Consider the following 17,154-nt stretch of genomic DNA (forward strand, 5'->3'; position numbering starts at 1 on the left):
AAGCAGCTCTAATGAGGCTCAGTGGGCCACATACAAAAGACACCGGGATGAAGGGGGGACTTGGGAAGACTGGTTTCGGTAGGGAGGAAGGGGATGAGAGAGGGTCATGGTGGGACGGAATGGCTGGAGTTCATCAGACAGGGAAAAGGTCAAAGAGACTGCGAATATGAATGTGGCAGAGGGAACAACAGGTCTAAACGTCCCAAGGCAGGAGTGCAGGGGGGGGCTGAAGGCAGCAACTAATGTTGGGGAACACTAGGAGAATTCAGAAGTGTACGCCCAAGTCACGGAGTCTGAAGATACATTTCTCGAGGAAAATATGAAAGACTACCCTAGACCAAACTAGAGTTTGTGGTTTGGGAAAGGCTTCCTGTAACAACCGACAGGACCTTGAAAGGCAGCAGGTTTTCAGCAGGGAGAGAAAGTCCTGTTCACTGAGCACCAGGCATGGCGCTGGTATTTATCTACCCTGTGTTATCTTACCACAGACGTGGGAGACATTTTGCAGAAGAGGAGACCGCAGTTTGAAGAGGTCCAGTGGCTGGCCTGTCGTCATCGAGCTGGAGAGTCAGCACCCATACTCAGGTCTGCTGCCAGCCTGACTTTGTTAAGAGTGGTCAGGTAGAGTTTGGTGTTTGGGAGCCGCTCGTGCCAGTGATGGGGCAGACTCTGTGGGTCCTGAGGAAGTTCTGGCTGGGGTGTTGATTGAAAGGGGCACTGATGGGTATGTCTGTGTGGGAAGGGAAGCACCTCAGAAGAGCTCCCAAGCCAGGGGGCCCGGGAAAGGGCTGCACCTGGCCCTCCCCACTCCTGCCCAATGAAACACTGGTGTGCTTTACCAGGGGGCCGCTAGAGAGGGTGTGCATGGCTGGAGTTGCTGTCGGAAAAGGCGCCTTGCCCGTGCTCCGTTTCTAGTTGTGTGGATCCTGAACGCTTGTGCCCAGGTTTACTTAGCAAGCAAAGGGAGCAGAGAAGTGCAGAATGCAATCCAGATGCTAGTCTCTGCAGGCTTGGTATTGGCACAGGGCCTTGGGGTTTCTCCTTCTGCCCACTGAGCACCTCTCCAGGCTCAGTTAGTTCTGCAGCCCGATGTTTAACACTTTATCCATCTGTTGTGGAGCTCTTTCCTCCTAACTGAAACACTGGTTCCTGAAGGGCAGTGGGAGGCTCAGGAGAAACCCACTGGGCTCTGAAGCCCACAAAGTCCCAAGGCTTAGTGGACTTGTCCCGGAGTTACATAAGTAGTGAGCAATGTTGGGGGAGGAGAGACTTGTGGAGGCACCTGTAAATTGGTCAGGGAGCCCTGGGGTGCAGCTTTGATAACTTGTTACCCAAGCAGGGATGTGGCCTTTGAGTCACCCATACACCTGTACCCAAGCTACACTTGTTTAGAGTCATTTCTATGGTCTTTTCACAATGTGTAAACACTGGCTGTTCTCACTGCAAATGGTGGTGAGTGCCAGGAAGAGGATTAGTCCAGAGGGATCAGGGGACCCAGAGTGGATTGTAACACCAAGAGGCAACACCGTCAGCGAGAAAGGCAGCGCAGTACCAGGTAGGCTCGTTTCCAGCCTTCTCTCGAACTGCTTGGTACTCAGCCTTGGCTGAGACTCAAGAAAGGGCCAGATCTGTGTACTCAGGGAAGCAAAGACCACATTGAATGCTCATTGGACAGCTACACAGTCAGTAACTCTCTACAGCATTCCCCAAATACCTTTCTTTTTAACAGTGCTAAGCAACTGAACTTTACCACTGAGCCATAGTCCCAGCACCCAAATACCTCTGACCAAAGCTTACACTAGCACATTTTCATTTGAAATCTCATGATATGAGATGTGGAAAGTGCTTTGGACATCAGTCTACCATGCTTTATTGCTGATTGTCACCTTTCTCATTTGCCATGCTGTGGAGAAAACACAGGACATTGCATAGGGTGGGCAAGTACTCTAGCACCTACCTATAGTCACTGCTCTCCAATTTATTCATTGTTCTATGCTCCTAATCCAGTGTTCTTGTCGTGGAACATTATTTTAAGATTTGTTACATTTGTTTATGCTGTGGAACATTTATTTAATGATGCAAACAAAGATGTATTACATTCTTTTATGTTGCATTTGCTTAACTCTGTGAAGCCTGTCTAAAACAACTGATGGTCTAATAAAGAGCTGAATGGCCAATAGCAAGGCAGGAGAAAGGACTGGTGTGGCTGGCAGGCAGAGAGAATAAATAGGAGGATAAATCTGGGAGAAAAAAGAAAGGATCAAGAGAAAAGGAGGAGAACACCAGGGGCCAGCCACCCAGCTACACAGCAAGCCACAGAGTAAGAAGGGAAGAGAGGTCTACAGGAATAAAGAAGGTAAAAGCCCAGAGGCAAAAAGTAGATGAGATAATTTAAAGTTAAGAAATGCTGGCTAGAAATAAGCCAAGCTAAGGCTGGTCATTTATAATTAAGAATAAGCCTCCATGTGTGATTCATTTGGGAGCTAGCTTGTGGGCCCCCAAAAGAGTAAAGAGCCAAAGAGTTAAAACAACCAACTGTCCTTCCCATTCAGTGTTTGGCTTTATTTCCTTGTAATTTGGCAGTGACTTATGGTTTATGGGTTGACATTAGCTCTTGTTCATGTGGCATTACAGCTTGTACAAACACCTGGGGTTTCCATGAGTTAGTGTGGCAATTTTCAGTGTGGCAATTTTCATACAGCTTGGAAACCAAGAAATATGTGTGCAGTACTCAAAACTTAAGGGACTAGAAGAACAAATGCATGTATTCTTTCTGCACATAGATAGCAGAACAGAAAAAATGCACCACCCCTGTGTTCTCTCTATGCAGTCAAGTGGTGGCCATGAAACATGAGGTAAGAGGCTGGCGACCTTAAGAGGATCAGTGTTGGTCAGGAGCTGACTGTGATTCTCTTTGTTTCTTCTGGAATGTACAAGAGGCAGTTGATTACCAATTTTCTATAGCCATGCACGAGGACATTTTGGAACAGGCACATGTTCCAGAAATAGCATGGCTCTCAAAAAGCCATCAGCTTGTGTGGTGTGTCTAAGCTTTGAATCCAGTGCAGCGTCCACACTTTCCTTCACACAAAGGCCACAGCCTGTGTTGGGACCTGTCAATGGAGGAGGATGAAGACCTTCCTTTCCAGCCATGTTTGAAGGCTGAGATGCTCTACCTCATTTGCCGGTCCTGCTTTCGTGTGGCAGCAGCTTTCCACACTGAGATGCAGTTGGACATGAGGATCTCTTCTGGGAACTGCGAATCCACTTCTGGAAGGACATCACTCTCTTTAGTCTCCATGTAACTTACTAGAGTTTCCTTGAGCCTGTGAAACCAAGGGACAAGAGAGAGTTCTGTGACATCACAGCCCATCCAGTGGACCAAGATACCAGCCAAGACCAGACATGCTGAGAATCTTAGTTAGGCCAAGAGCTAAACTCCTGTACTGGTGTGGAAGCCCAGCGCTGACCCTCCTGTGGAGGGAGCTGGCCTCACAGCAGAGCTAGATGGCTCTTGGCATGGCTAATGTGAATAGTGGGGCCATGTGGAAAAATCAAAGCCTCACCATTATATTCTCTTACTCTTATAGTAAGAGACTGCAAATTCTAGAAAAGAGAACAGGGCTAGTATTTTAAGTCTAGGCCAGTAGAGACTTTTCATCTAAGTTTAGAAAATACAGATGTACATAGGCATACGCCATATAATATTCTGGAAGGAAAGAGAAAATATAAAATGATGACTGAGGAAAGCTGGAGTTTGAATGTTTAGAGGAACAGGCAGCAAATGCCTATCACCCCAGCTCTTAGAAGGGAGACTGAGTTCTTTTCCTGCTTGGGCTGCAAGACCTTGTCTCAAAAAGCAGAAAGACAGGAGAAAGGGCACAGTTCAGTCCTTGCCTCACACCACACATAACTGGCCAATAAAACAAACGTGTGGTGTAGCAGCAGAAAACATGAGGATGTTTTATATCCTGGGCATGATGAGGCAGACTCTTGCTTGTGTGTTTCCCTATAGATACTTTATAAGAAAAATCATCAGATTTCACTTGGTAAAACTAAAGCTTGAGATCATTTATATAATGCTGACAAAAGGTTCATTTCTGTTCTATACAAAGAACTTTTCAAACCATTATGAGATAAACAGCCAGGGCTGGAGAGATGCCTTAGTGATTTTAAGCACTGGCTGTTCTATCAGAGAGCCCAGGTTTGATCCTTAGCACCCACATGGTGGCTCACACCATCTCTCTAACTCCAGTTCCAGGTGATCAGAATCCTTCTGACCACCCAGGGAATCAGGCATTAAAGTGGTGCACAGGTTTATATGCAGGGAAAACACACAAACACATGTAATAAAAGTTTCAAAAGAGATAAACAGTCCCCAAATTAAGCAAAAACAATAAAGAACATCATTCACGAATGACTGATGAGTGTAAAATGTGCCCAGCCATTAAGTGCCTCCACAGTCGGGATGTGCACATGAAAAGGAGAAGCTGGTGTTGGAGCGTTAGATCGACATACTTGGAAGAGACGGCTAATCGTGTTCTGTAGCCTTTTCACACCGCTGTGGCTTTTAATCAACTTTACAGTGAACACTTGTTTGACATAGTAAGTCTACTTGTTATAAGGAGAATGCATGAATTTGTTTGAAGTTTTCATGTAGCCTTCTGCTTCTAACTCCTGAGAACCAGGATTACTGGTGTGTTTTACCATGGCCATCTCTGCAGCACTGAGGAAGGAATCCAGGGCTCTGTGCATGCTAGGCAAACACTCTACCAATGAGCTACATCCCCAGCCTTCCTTCCTGTTTGCCTGCCCTTCCTGTGTGTGGTATGTACATGTGTGTACATACTTGTGCATGTGTATCCAGAGGCCAGAGGACAGCATTGTGTATCTTACTCTATCACTTCCCACTTTCTCTTTGAGACAGGATCTCTTACTGAACCTGGAACTTACTTTTTTGCCAGCTGGCCAGCAAGTTCCCAGGACCTGCCTGTCTTCCTCTACCACACCCCTGGTGCTGGGGATATAGGCATATGTCGTCATACCCAGACTTTGACGTGGGTGCCAGGGATCTAAACACAAGTCCCCATGCTTGTACAACCAGCAAACCTGCTGGGCCATTTCCCTAACCTCCTACCATCAACTAGAAAACTCAAGAAATTAAAACCAACGAAGCCTGGAGTGGTGGCACATGCTTTAATCCCAGCACCCAGGAGGCAGAGGAAGATGGATCTTTGAGTTGAGACTAGCCTGGTCTATAGAATTCTAGAGTCCCAGGACAGCCAGAGCTACACAGAGAAATCCTGTCTTGACAAACTGAAAACCAAAACCACAGGAACAAAAATACCAAAGGCATGGACAATGAGCAGAAAAGGGGTCTTGGGTAAGTTAGGACTAGCTTCAAGTCCAGGGGAAGCCACTGGACAGCTGAGCATTCTGCCAGCAGCATACAAGGCCATACCTCCATCTGGGGTTGAAGCTACTTTCAGCCTGGGGGCCTCTGAGTTTCAGCACAATCATCTCATGGAGCTCTAGGAGGAAGGCGTCCAGGCCTGCCTCATTCAGAAATGTGTGGAGGAGCCTGGCGTGCTGTGGACTGAGGTCCTCTTTGTACTTCACATCAATTTCCCGAAACACCTCCTGAAGCGAAGGACCAACAAGTGGACATTAAGACCTGGGGGACCTGGGGGCTTCCTGCTCCCTCCACAGTGGAAAGCAAGTGAGACTCACTTTCTTCAGCCGCAGCCGCTGTTCTGACTTATGTGCAGATAGGAACAGCCAGAGGGCAATGACATGTCTGAGCTGACATCTGTCTAAGACCTGAAAGAGACACAGAACCTCAGTGGAAGGCACAAGTCCCACATGTGTCACCCATGTGTCACACCATAGGCACACCCTCTCCCCCATTTCTGTCTTGAGCACATTCTGTTCCCCTTGTCGTGGGACAGTCTTCTCCACAAGTTCACCTGGCCCATCCTTAACGGTCTCCTCATTCTGCAGCAACAGTCATGACATCACACACTGCAGACCTGCAGTGCTCACAGATGGTGAGCTCAGCCCAGATGGTCAGCATGGACCATGCGTTAGTTACTCTCCTGTCTCAAGTGTGCTGTGTGCATGGTGGACCGATTGTGTGAGGAATGCTCTTGATTTTTCTCTTTTCTGGGGTTCCTACATTGATACATGGTAGAATTAGGTAGGAAGCCATGCCGATTTCCCATGTAATACTTTTCAACAGACCCCCCCCCCCCCGTTCTGAGACATGGTCTTGCTTAGTACCCTACTATGGCTTGGAACTCACTCTGTAGCCCAGGCTTACCTTGAACTTGCAATCTTCCCGCCTCATTCTCCAGAGTACTAGGATGACTGGTATATACCACCAGGCTCAGCACTAGCACTTACCTTTGAAATCAGAGCTGTCTGATCACCCATCTGTAGGATATCTTGAATGTACACATTCAGGTCCATGCCAGGATCCCCGCCAGCTGTGCTCAGGAAACGCAGGGTGACTTCTATGATAGACAGAGCTTCACAGGCATCACTGTAGGACTGTAGCTGTCCACGGATGGCACTGATGGCTGAGTTGGTAAGTGGGTTCTGGGAGCAAAATGCAAGGTTAGGGTTATGGTTGGGCTTCTTGTTTCTCATCAGGAGAGAAGAGCTTAGCCTTGTCGTTGCTCAAGCTAGAGCTGGGACAGGCTCTCCAGAAAGCACACGGCCGACTCTCGGTGCACACTACATGCAGGCAGCCCTCCAGACTCCACAGAAATAGAGACAAACTCAGGGAACCTCAAAACAGCCCTATAGCCAGGCAGTGCTGGTGCACGCCTTTAGTCCCAGCATTCAGGAAGGAGAGGCAGGTGGATCTCTGTGAGTTCGAGCCCAACCTGGTCTACAGAGCTAGTTCCAACACAGCCAGGACTGCACAAAGAAACCCTGTCTTGAAAAAAAAAAACCCAATAAAACAAAACAAAAACAACCATAGGAGGAGACATAGCTATTCGGCTCTTTCTCAGACTTGCTAGGAAAGAGCAGGGACACATTGAAGTTCTCTGGCTGTTTAGCCTCAGCGTACAACTGTGATATGTTATTAAGAAACCTGCTCGTCAGTGTGTTTAAACTGAACAAGAAACTTTGGTGAACTGCTGCCCTGATTCCCTGTGTAGACAGCCTGGGCTTACAGGAGTCCCGGGTTCTTCAAACACTGAGATGCCAGAGCTCACAGTAGACACAGGATGAGGCTGGAGCTATCTGTAGTGGATAGAGGGCTGTCAAGCGCACCTGTGCCATTTTGTTCTTGATGCTCAAGAAGAGATGCTCGTAGTCCCAGTCACGTCTGTACACCAGGGTGGGTATGCCCTAAATCAAGAAAGAGACGTTCTTAGAGGTGAAATGCACAGTGGGCCCTCAGCTACTCACGGCCTTCCTGGGAAAGGCAGCATTGCTGTGGGATGTCTGCTGAAGACACTGTCTTTGGAAACAGTGACACACAGGTGCCAGCCCTGCTACCGTGGCTCCAAAGACACCGCCTGAGAGAACACTGCACTCCACTGCGTATGCACGGGGTCCCGGGAGGGACAGGTGGAGGGGGACAGCTCATTCTTCAGTAACTGTAGAGTGTAGACCTCAGACAACAGGGCTCTCAGAGTGAATCAGAAATAGCTCTAGGCTCCAACAGCCTAACTGGAGGCTATGTGATCAACTTGTGGATGTCTCTGGGAATAAGTAAACCTACGTGTAATGTATCTGACTGGACTGGAAGGATCACCAGCTCTCCAGATGAGAGAACAGAGATGTGGCTCTGCCATTGTGTGCCGTGGGTGGCAGGAATCCTATGTGTAAGGGCAGACAAGTGAGTTAAGGTAATGGAAATCTGAGCTGGAGCCAGGCCACAGGGCCTTTGGTGGCAGGGGAAGGGTGGCAGTAGGATGCCATGCAGGACATCCATAACAGAGATGATCCAGAGAGCAGCAGGACAATGGCCAAAGTGACAGGCTATGGCAGTTAGAGGATGAGGACACACAGAAGGTGCACTGGCACCTGGGCATAGAATGCTGAGGACCAGGGCAACAATGGCAGAGTGGTAGAAATATATATATATATTATGGTAGAATATATATTAACTACGGTAGAAAAACTAAATGCTAAGTCCACTGAGACCAGAGGCTGCCTTTGGGAGACTGAGGTGCGGATTGTGGCACAAAGATCTTGAGATCACCACAGCCAGGAGACTGATGGCGCTGTGGCCATGCATGCTCTGGGTGGCAAGGAGATGATCCAGAGGGGATTGTGGGTGGTATAGTGCACACTTGTGTTCCTCAAAACATACAAAGGGTCTCTTATTCCTTACAGACATACCAAGCACATAAGTAGAAGCAGGCTCAGCCTACCTTGAGGGTCAGCCTGGGCTTGCCCTGGAGGAAGCGGCTGCTGATCTGCCGCTGGATCTTCTCTAGGTCAAACTCTTGTGAGGTTTCTCCACCCTGATGCACTTGGTACTGGCAGTTGGAGAGAATCAGTGGCGTCAGGTCCCGTTCCACCTCATAGCTGATGACATGCTGGTCAGTAACCTCAGAGGTGTCTACAGAATAGCTGAGGGACACAGACACACAATTGCTATTGAGAGCAGACCCACGGGGACACGCCCGCTTCAGCTCTGTGGTCTGTTTATCTATGGAGGATTCTGGAGAGAGCGGCTAAGGGAGGTCTGCCATGGAAGAGCAGAAGTTGACAGGGGCTCAGGAGCCTAGGGCTGGACAAGCGCCCCCATCAGTTGCCTTGTGCACACACCTGTTGTTTTCCTCAGAGAACTTCTGCACCATGTAGACCATGTGGTTGTGCAGGCTAATTAAGTAGCTGACTAAGGCAGTGGCACAGAGGCCCAGGCCCCGTCGACGTGGAAGGATGACCTCAAATTCAGCATCCAGATCCAACTCGGAGCGGCAGAAGTCTTCTGGTAGCTTGATCTCACCTGGAAATGACAGGGTTATTCCTTAGCGGAGAGGTAAGCTTTGCCCCATGCTGTTACATCAAGGTGAGGGAAAGAGGCACACAGACTTGGTCCCAGCAGCTAACACAGAGCAGGGTGCTCGTTTGAAGGTCTTGCCTCTAACAGACATGCTGACAAGTTTTCAAGAGATGGATTCAAGAAGAGGGAGGCTCTAATGCCATCATACTTCTGAGATCCTCTGTGCTGGCTAGTCTTATGTCAACTTGACACAAGCTAGAATTTAGAGTAGGGAGCCTCAATTGAGAAAATGCCTCCCCTCATAAGACCCAGCTGTAGGGCATTTTCTTAATTAGTGATTGATGGAGGAGGGCCCAGCCCATTGTGGGTGGTGTCATCCTTGGGCTGGTGGTCCTGGGTTCTATCACAAGGCAGGCTGAGCAACCCAGTAAGCAGCAGCCCTCCAAGGCCTCTGCATCAGCTCCTGCCTCCAGGTTTGTGCCCTGCTTAAGTTCCTGTCCTGACTTCCTTTGGTGATGAACAGTGCTGAGGCAGAAATAAGCCACATAACCCCTTCCTCCCCAACTTGCTTTTGGTCATCCTGTTTCATCACAGCACTAGTCACTCTAGGACAGCCTCCATCTGAAGACACCTAGAGAGCTTGCACGGTGCTGGCTGTAACAGGTGGAGCTGAGTTTTGGAGCAGTGTGTGTGTAGCACATCCTGTTGGGACACTCTGCTGGGGGAGGACACTTACCATTGGTCTCCAGTGACCGCCTCAGCGCGTTCCATGTGGACAGAAAGACGGTGATCCGATCCTGGAACTGCTTTCTCAGCCCCTCTGTTGAGTAAAGCATTTGGTAAGAACCGTGACTACAACACAGCCAACTTCTGACCCACCCGGTACAAGCTCTGGACAGACCCAACTCTGCTGTCCTGCTGCAGCTGAGCTAGCTGGAATTAGTGTCACCTCACCTCATGCCGAAAGCTTAAGGCACATCACACCAGTTACTGAGCCCTCGTCCCTCCCTCTGTTAAACTTAGAGGGCCCTGATTTCCTTCTAGAGCTTGGGCAGAGTCATACCTGATGGGTGACTTCCAATAAAACCTCTGATGGAACTGTACTCCATTTCTGAAACATTCTGGAATCGTTTCACTAGATCTCTTTGCAGGGCCAAGATCTCAGGCAAGAATTTCACCAGCCTTAGTTCTGCTTCCTGCAGAAAGGAAGATGGTTTAGTAGCGATGCCTCTAATTTACCTAAGGAATGCTGTCAGGCATGTACACTTTGTGAGTGCTGGGGGATTGGTGTGCTGATTTCATTTGGTCAGAGTCCCATTTTACATAGTGATGTACCCTAGAATTTAGAAACAGGAAAAGGCTCACCCCATTCTTTCTGTAAGTACCCACAAATGGCTTGCAGTGTTACACAGTTCTACACACAGCCCACCCAGAGCCAAGCCTATGTGCTGAAATCCAATGGGACTGAATCCTGTCTCATCTGGTATGAAAAAAAAACTCACCCCAAGATGGACCAAATACCTAAATGTAAGACCCAAAACTGCCAGGAGAAAACAGGGGGAACATGCTGAAGTGAAGAGTGGTTTCTGGGCAGGAATCCAAAAGCACTAATTGACAAGTGGGGCTCTGCGGACTGGAAACCTTCTGTTCAGGAAAGGGAGCAGTCAATGGGGTGAAGACAGTCTACAGAAGAGAAGTAAAGATTTACCGTTTGCCTTAAAAAGGGTCATGTGCAGAGTATGTGAGGAACTCAAGAACAATCCGAACAATCCCATTAACAATGGGCAAATGATCTGAAAAGATACTTCTCAAAAGAAAAGATGGCCAGCAAGTATATGAAGAAATGCCACATATCACTAGTTATCAGAGACCAAGCAGAGCTGCACAGGATCCCATCCCCGGCTTCCCTCATCAGCAGGCGAGTGAAGGAAAGAGCAAGTGGCAGATTCTGGCCAGGATGTGGAGAACAAAGCAACATTGAGGTTGAGTGTGAATTAGAACGGCTATTATGCCCAAGAGTATGGAGGGGCCTCAAAAACTTAAACGTTAATTTCCACAAGCCTAGCCTTCCCTCTGCTTATGTACTCAAAGGAAATGAGATCAACAGACCAAAGACACACATGCACATCCACGTTTTCTGTGACTTTAGTAACAAGAGCTAAGACAGTTTCAGCCTAGATGTCTGTCAGCAGATGAATGGGCAGAGAATGTGTGGCATATATCTCAAAGGCAGACACTCAGACACAGAGCACAAGATGAATAAAATCTTGCTGTCTTCAGAAAAGTGGATACAGTTGGTTTAGGTCACTGTACATTTGTTTTTAAGATTTACTTTCATACATGAGTTCTATGCATGCTTGTCTGCATGCCAGAAGAGGGTATCAGATCCCATTATAGATGGTTGTGAGCTACCATGTGATTGCTAGAAATTAAACTTAGGTCCTCTGGAAGAGCAGCCAGTGCTCTTAACAGCTGAGCCATCTCTCAAGCTGTAAGAGGTCACTTTAGCAAATGCAATAAGTCAGAATCAGAAAGATAAATACCACACACTCATATGTACAGGCTAAGAGAAGTCGACTTAGAGGTAGGACAGTAATCACCATTCTACTCCACTGGTCTCCAGCATGATCCATGTGGACAGAGAAAGACAGTGATTTGATGATGTGACCACTTTCTCAGCCCATCTGTTGGGCAGCAGATGGAAGGAAGAGGCAGGATTCATCAGTGCATTCTCTGTGTATGTGTAGAAATGTAACATGGAAACCCTTATTGTATATATTTTATATTAATAATTATAATTATTAAAATTATGAAGATAAAGAAATGCCCATGTGACTGAGTGTGTGAGAAGGTGTAAGCAAAAGGCCAAGCAGTTAGTAGTGGCTATTGTTCCAAAGCCTCAGACCCGAGCTCCTTCAGGCAAAGAAAACTACCCAAGAGAAGTCACAGCATTGACAGGAGGAGGTTACTTTAGTGAACACCAGGAGTTTCTGAATCACTGTGCTAGCCGCAAACACTGGTCCTCAGGGAAATAAAAAAACCCACTGTGGACGAGAAATCCAGTGGATACAGGAACTGTGTGTGTTTCTGGGTCTTAGACAGGATTGCTGCATCTCATAGCTCTCCAACCTGCTTCCAGCTCACATTCCCAACTTCAGTCTATGCCTAGAAGGTTCAAAAGTTGGGAGGAAGTCTTTATATTTTTTATAATATTTGCAGTCAGCACGCACTGCAGATAGCCTTCCACTCCAAGTCAAGAGGAAGAGACATGGCTCGAGACCTGTACCTTTGTTGTTGTTGCTGAGTGGCCAGGTAGCCTCCTGGCCCTCAAGTTCTCTTCAGATGACCACTGACCAACTCACATGTGTTTTACATGTGACTAAGCTTCAGACTGCCTGAGACTGTAGGCAAGGGCTGAAGACCTCCCTTTCTCCTGAGTCCGCTACCAACTTTCCATTAGAGCCACAGCACTGGCAGCTGCTCAGAGCTCTGGCCTAGGAACCACTGTTCTGAGCAAAGGTTCAGGGCTTCCTGGTTCCTGGGAATCATCTGCACAGGAAAAGCAAGGTCCCCCAGGAGTCACATGCACCTTACCTTCTGGAGGAAGTGCCAGAGAACAGGCACGGTTTCTTTGCCATTTTTCTGTTCCACAATATGCTGCAGGTACTCCACTGTGATCTTCTTCCTGCAGCTCCAAATCCTTGAGCAATGAACCACACTTTCTTGGGGCAAGTGAGGCAGGAAGGTTGCTGGGTCCCCATATATGATTTTGGCCACAGGGTTGGAGCTGATGCGCTCATCTTGGCTGATAAGAGCATTTACAGCTGCCAAGTTTTTGTCAAGATGCTGGACGGAGAAAATGATACAGAATTCTCAACTGCAACACTGTTGCACACGGGCTGGGACACAGATAACTTTACTGTGGCTCCCTCCTTATCTCCCTGTCCCATTGCTGGCTTCTATTACAATCCAACTGTACTTTGTTGCAGGGTTTGCCTCCCTGTATACAGGGGACTAAGAGGTCTGTACCCATTGCTCTTCTTTCATCCCCTTCCTCACTTCACTTGTGGTATGCCTCCTTCCTCTCAGTCATGTTCTTATCTGACAGAAGAGCACTTCATCTCCAGCCGCTGTGCATCCTAGCATGTCTCTCTATAGCACAGCAGGTCTGCTTCATACCCTCATCTCCTGCCATCCTCAGTGATGATAAACAGGCTATAGGTTGAGGATACTGAAATCTGAGGCTTAGTAGAGGCCCCTGCAGCCCTTCCCCAGGGATGATGGGCAAAGCCTGCTCAGCAGATCTGTGGGAGACCCTCCTCCTACTCTAGAGAAGTGACAGTCACACTCACCTCCAATTCAGGTAGAAGAAGAGCTTCAAAATGCTTCTCCCAGTCGTTTCTGCAACCTTTGGTTGACAATTCTGCACTAAAATTTAACTTCCCTACAAATAAAATAAGAATGTGTGGGTTGTCGTAAAACAAGAGCCATAACAGCCTGCATACAGTAAGCACGGAATACTTGCCAACAGAACATTCCATGTAGGGGAAGTACCTTCCTAAGTACCCATAGCAGCCTGCATACAGTAAGCACAAAATAAGTGTCAACAGAATGTTCCATATGGGGGACGTGAAGAGCCAAAGCACCCCCATTTCAAGCAAGCCCATCACCCCAGCTTGAAACTGGCCTGAGTTTCAAGATTCTCAGAGCTGCTGACATAGGTCAAGGGACAAAGTCAGCATGTTTGAAGGACGATCTGGTGACAAATGATTAACCACAGAATGCTCAGTGCCGGAGGTAGTTTATACAGTTTGACAAACAACTGGTTAAAACTACAAAGTAAGATAACACAGAAATTCTGAAAAGCCCCTAAAACTTGAGCCAATCAGAATTGTACCCATACTAGCACCTCTAGCTGATGTAACCTTATGGCTTTTGCCTTTAAAACCTGAGCTTGCAGGGGGGCGGCCACCTCCTCTAGCCTCCGCTGTGTCAGGGTGCTCATCCAAGGTCCCTGCTGCGACTTGAATTGAAATAAACCTTGTTTTTGCATTTCGGTGAGTTCCTGTCTCTGGTGGTCTCTTCAGGGGTCTCACACCCAAGGCACAACAGGAAGTACCTTCCTAAGTACACTGAGGATGTTAACAGTCCCTGATGCAATCATCTGCTGCTGCCACCTTTGTGACGACGACATCTCAACCTCAGTCAGTTCCTCTGATCCCATATGGCTACCACAAAGCCATTCTAAACAAAAGTACCAAGAACAGAATTTAAAATCACAAGCTCTGGAGCAGTGACAGTGGCCCATGCCACCACCAGCCACTCCAGCTGCTACCCCAGACCCGCAGCCAGAGCAGGCAGGACCCAGGAGGGTGGGTGGTGTAGATCCTGAGGTAGTGGCAGGCTTCTAGGACTCCCTCACACCAAAACAATGGACTTTCAGGAAAATGAGGTTTTACTAAATAGTAAATACCCTGAAATCTGACTGGGGAGGCAGGCCAAGAGGAGTGAGGTTCCTGTTTGCAGGTGGCACTTTTTGTTGTTATTGCCTTATTTTAAAGTAACACAGTAGGTCAAGCATGGTGGCGCATGCCTTTAATCCCAGCATGCCTGAGGCAGAAGCAGGTGAACTCTCTGAGTTGAGGCCAGCCTGGTCTACAAACTAAGTTCCAGGACAGGCAAGGCTACACAGAGAAACTCTGTCTCAGAAAGACAACAAACAAAACCCCACAGTGGTCTAGAAGGTTGGTTTCGTGGGTAAAGGCACTTGCTATGCAAGCCTGACAACCTGAGTTCTATCCCAGGACCCACAGAGAACCTGTTATTCAGGTGCTTCAGGAGCTGGATGGAGCTGGTGACAGGAGCATCGCATCCAAGCTCACAGGCCAGCTGGCCTTGACCATGCACAGCAGCAGCCCAAGAGAGACCTCCTCTCAACAAGGTGGAAGGTGAGGGCTAACTCTGAAAGTTGTCTTCTGCCGTACACAGGTGAGGCAAGTGTGCACCCCCACCCTAATAAAGTAAACAAACAGTGCTCTTCACACTGATGATTTGGGAGGCAGAAGCGGGCGGTCTCTGAGTCTGAGGCCAGCCTGGTCTCCAAGTGAGTTCTAGGACAGCCAGAGCTATTACACAGGGAAACCTCATCTTGGAAAACAAACAAAAACCCCAAACAAAGTCATTCTCAATGATGCCATCTCCAGTGACACTCATTACCTTTCTCAGTAGATTTAGACGGTTAGGACAGACGCATCAGCCCAGTGAGCAGTGTCTGTTTTTCTTGAATAAGTAGTGTACATGGAAACAGTCCATTGTCAACTACGGGGCTAGTGCACAGCCATGGGAGTCTCAGTAAAGAGCAGAAGCAAGGATAGTGACTGATTCTTGGGCACATGTCACCTGCTTTGGATGACATGTGTGTTTGCACTTGTGTGTTCCAAGAAGGAAAGGTCAAAGGTCCTTGTTAGATATGTGGGTGGGTGGGGCAACAGAGCAACCTCTTCACCCCAGTAAGAGTTCATGCTTTTTCTCCCATCCCATCTCTGTTTATTTGAAAAAGGATTTTACTGTGAAGCCCATACTGGTCTTGAACTCACAATACCCCTGCCTCAGCTTCCCAAGTACTAGGATTATGGTCACCATGCTTAGCTCAAGTTGAGTTTTCACTCACTGAGGAGCCATGGGAAGTGATCCTCAGCCTAGCTCAGCCCTTGCCCACGTTGCTTACTCTGGCCAAACACAGGATGCTGCTCCTTGAGCAAACTGCACAGGGTGAGGTGTACCACGTGGATGGTCTCGTCTGCACTCCTGCCCAGCATCTTGGTTAGCTGTTCCAGGTTTCTCTGGATGTGCTGCTGCAGGAAGGCTTGTGAGTCCAGAACCTGAGGCTTAATGATCCTGATCAGGGCCTGGGAGCGAGGAAACAAATGTTCAGAACATCTCATGGACAGAGGAAATGTGAGCTCGGGAGAGGCCAGGAAGAGAGAGACACCAGCATCAAGTCAGAGGCTGTCTTCTAAGCTGCGTGATGTAACGGCAGAGGTGGAGGAGACAGGCAGAAGCAGGCTGTGGTCTTGTCTGACAGTAGATGACCTAACCTTGAACTTTCTGTCGTCTTGGCCAGTGTTGATATGAAGGAGATACAGCATGGATGACCTTAGCCTCCCCATGCTGCACTCTGAAAGTGGATCTGATCCTTACACTCTGTACAGATGAGATCTAGTCTCATAAACACAGAAAATTAGTTGGTGTCTGTTTTAAAAAGCTGGGCTAGGTATCATTCAGTGATAGAACTCTGACCTCTGGAGCACTGTGAAAAAATACTAATAAAAATGAAAAATGCTTGCTTGGTGGTGCATGCCTTTAATCCCAGCACTCGGGAGGCACAGACAGGTGGATCTCTGAGTCTGTGGCCAGCCTGGGCTACAGAGTGAGTTCTAGGACAGCCAGGGCTGCATAGTGAGACTGTTTGGGGAAGGAAAAAAATAAATGGATTTTATATGATCTGAAAAGCACTTCATCCCATTCTGTGTGGTGAAAAAGGTCAGGAGACCTTAGGTTTCTGTCACCTGGCAGATTGGGTACCAACAATGTACTCCTACTCCACAGGCACCAGGGAGCAGGTTGAAGACAAAAGGGCCGTGTAGCAGCTTATGACAAGTACCTGGGGATTCTGAGTGGCCCCCACAAGCATAGCCAAATGAGTGAGCAGCCGAGTGAGAATGAAGACCACTGGGGACAGCCCTCGATCAGCTGCCACAGCTGCACCCCCGGGCTGCGGGCCGCCCAGCACATGACCAGTCTGTGTTCTGTCCTCATTTTCACTGCAAAGGAAGAGAAGAGACATGGTCAAAGACTAAAAGAGGCCACTCTCCCTAGCTGCAGTGGCACATCTCAGAGCCTCAGACTTGGAGATAGGGTTCCATGCTCTGAGCAAACAACAATTAAAAGTCCTTCTAGGCCTGGGATGCCTGCCTATGCACCATTTTCTTTTCAGAACTCCCTTCTGGCTGACCAATTCCCCAAGACTCAGTTTAAGGTGGCATAAAATGGCTACTGAAGCTGATTCCTGAGAAGGCATCAGGGCAGAAGCATGCACCCATCTCTGGACAGCTCGAGTTTGGAACAGTTTGTACCCATGTATGTATTTTTCACATTCTTCTCATTTCCCCAGTCATAAATTAGGA

At 48.1% G+C, this 17,154-nt stretch overlaps 1 protein-coding gene across 1 annotated transcript in view; it reads right to left on the bottom strand.

The window, feature by feature from the left end:
• Nucleotides 1-2,536: 2,536 nt before the first annotated feature.
• Nucleotides 2,537-17,154, bottom strand: part of LOC102904687 (E3 ubiquitin-protein ligase RNF213) — a 111,407-nt gene continuing 96,789 nt past the window's right edge. Inside the window, exons 53-65 of the mRNA XM_076543878.1 lie at nucleotides 16,632-16,791; nucleotides 15,696-15,876; nucleotides 13,321-13,412; nucleotides 12,563-12,814; nucleotides 10,032-10,164; nucleotides 9,705-9,788; nucleotides 8,791-8,971; nucleotides 8,391-8,592; nucleotides 7,282-7,359; nucleotides 6,403-6,597; nucleotides 5,731-5,820; nucleotides 5,462-5,640; nucleotides 2,537-3,326 (exon numbers count right to left, since the gene is read on the bottom strand). Coding sequence (XP_076399993.1) covers nucleotides 3,173-3,326; nucleotides 5,462-5,640; nucleotides 5,731-5,820; nucleotides 6,403-6,597; nucleotides 7,282-7,359; nucleotides 8,391-8,592; nucleotides 8,791-8,971; nucleotides 9,705-9,788; nucleotides 10,032-10,164; nucleotides 12,563-12,814; nucleotides 13,321-13,412; nucleotides 15,696-15,876; nucleotides 16,632-16,791 — 1,981 coding nt within the window. The 3' untranslated portion in view covers nucleotides 2,537-3,172. The remainder of the gene's footprint in view (nucleotides 3,327-5,461; nucleotides 5,641-5,730; nucleotides 5,821-6,402; nucleotides 6,598-7,281; nucleotides 7,360-8,390; nucleotides 8,593-8,790; nucleotides 8,972-9,704; nucleotides 9,789-10,031; nucleotides 10,165-12,562; nucleotides 12,815-13,320; nucleotides 13,413-15,695; nucleotides 15,877-16,631; nucleotides 16,792-17,154) is intronic.

The sequence above is a fragment of the Peromyscus maniculatus genome, chromosome 8 (assembly GCF_049852395.1).
Source record: "Peromyscus maniculatus bairdii isolate BWxNUB_F1_BW_parent chromosome 8, HU_Pman_BW_mat_3.1, whole genome shotgun sequence".
NCBI lineage: Eukaryota > Metazoa > Chordata > Mammalia > Rodentia > Cricetidae > Peromyscus > Peromyscus maniculatus.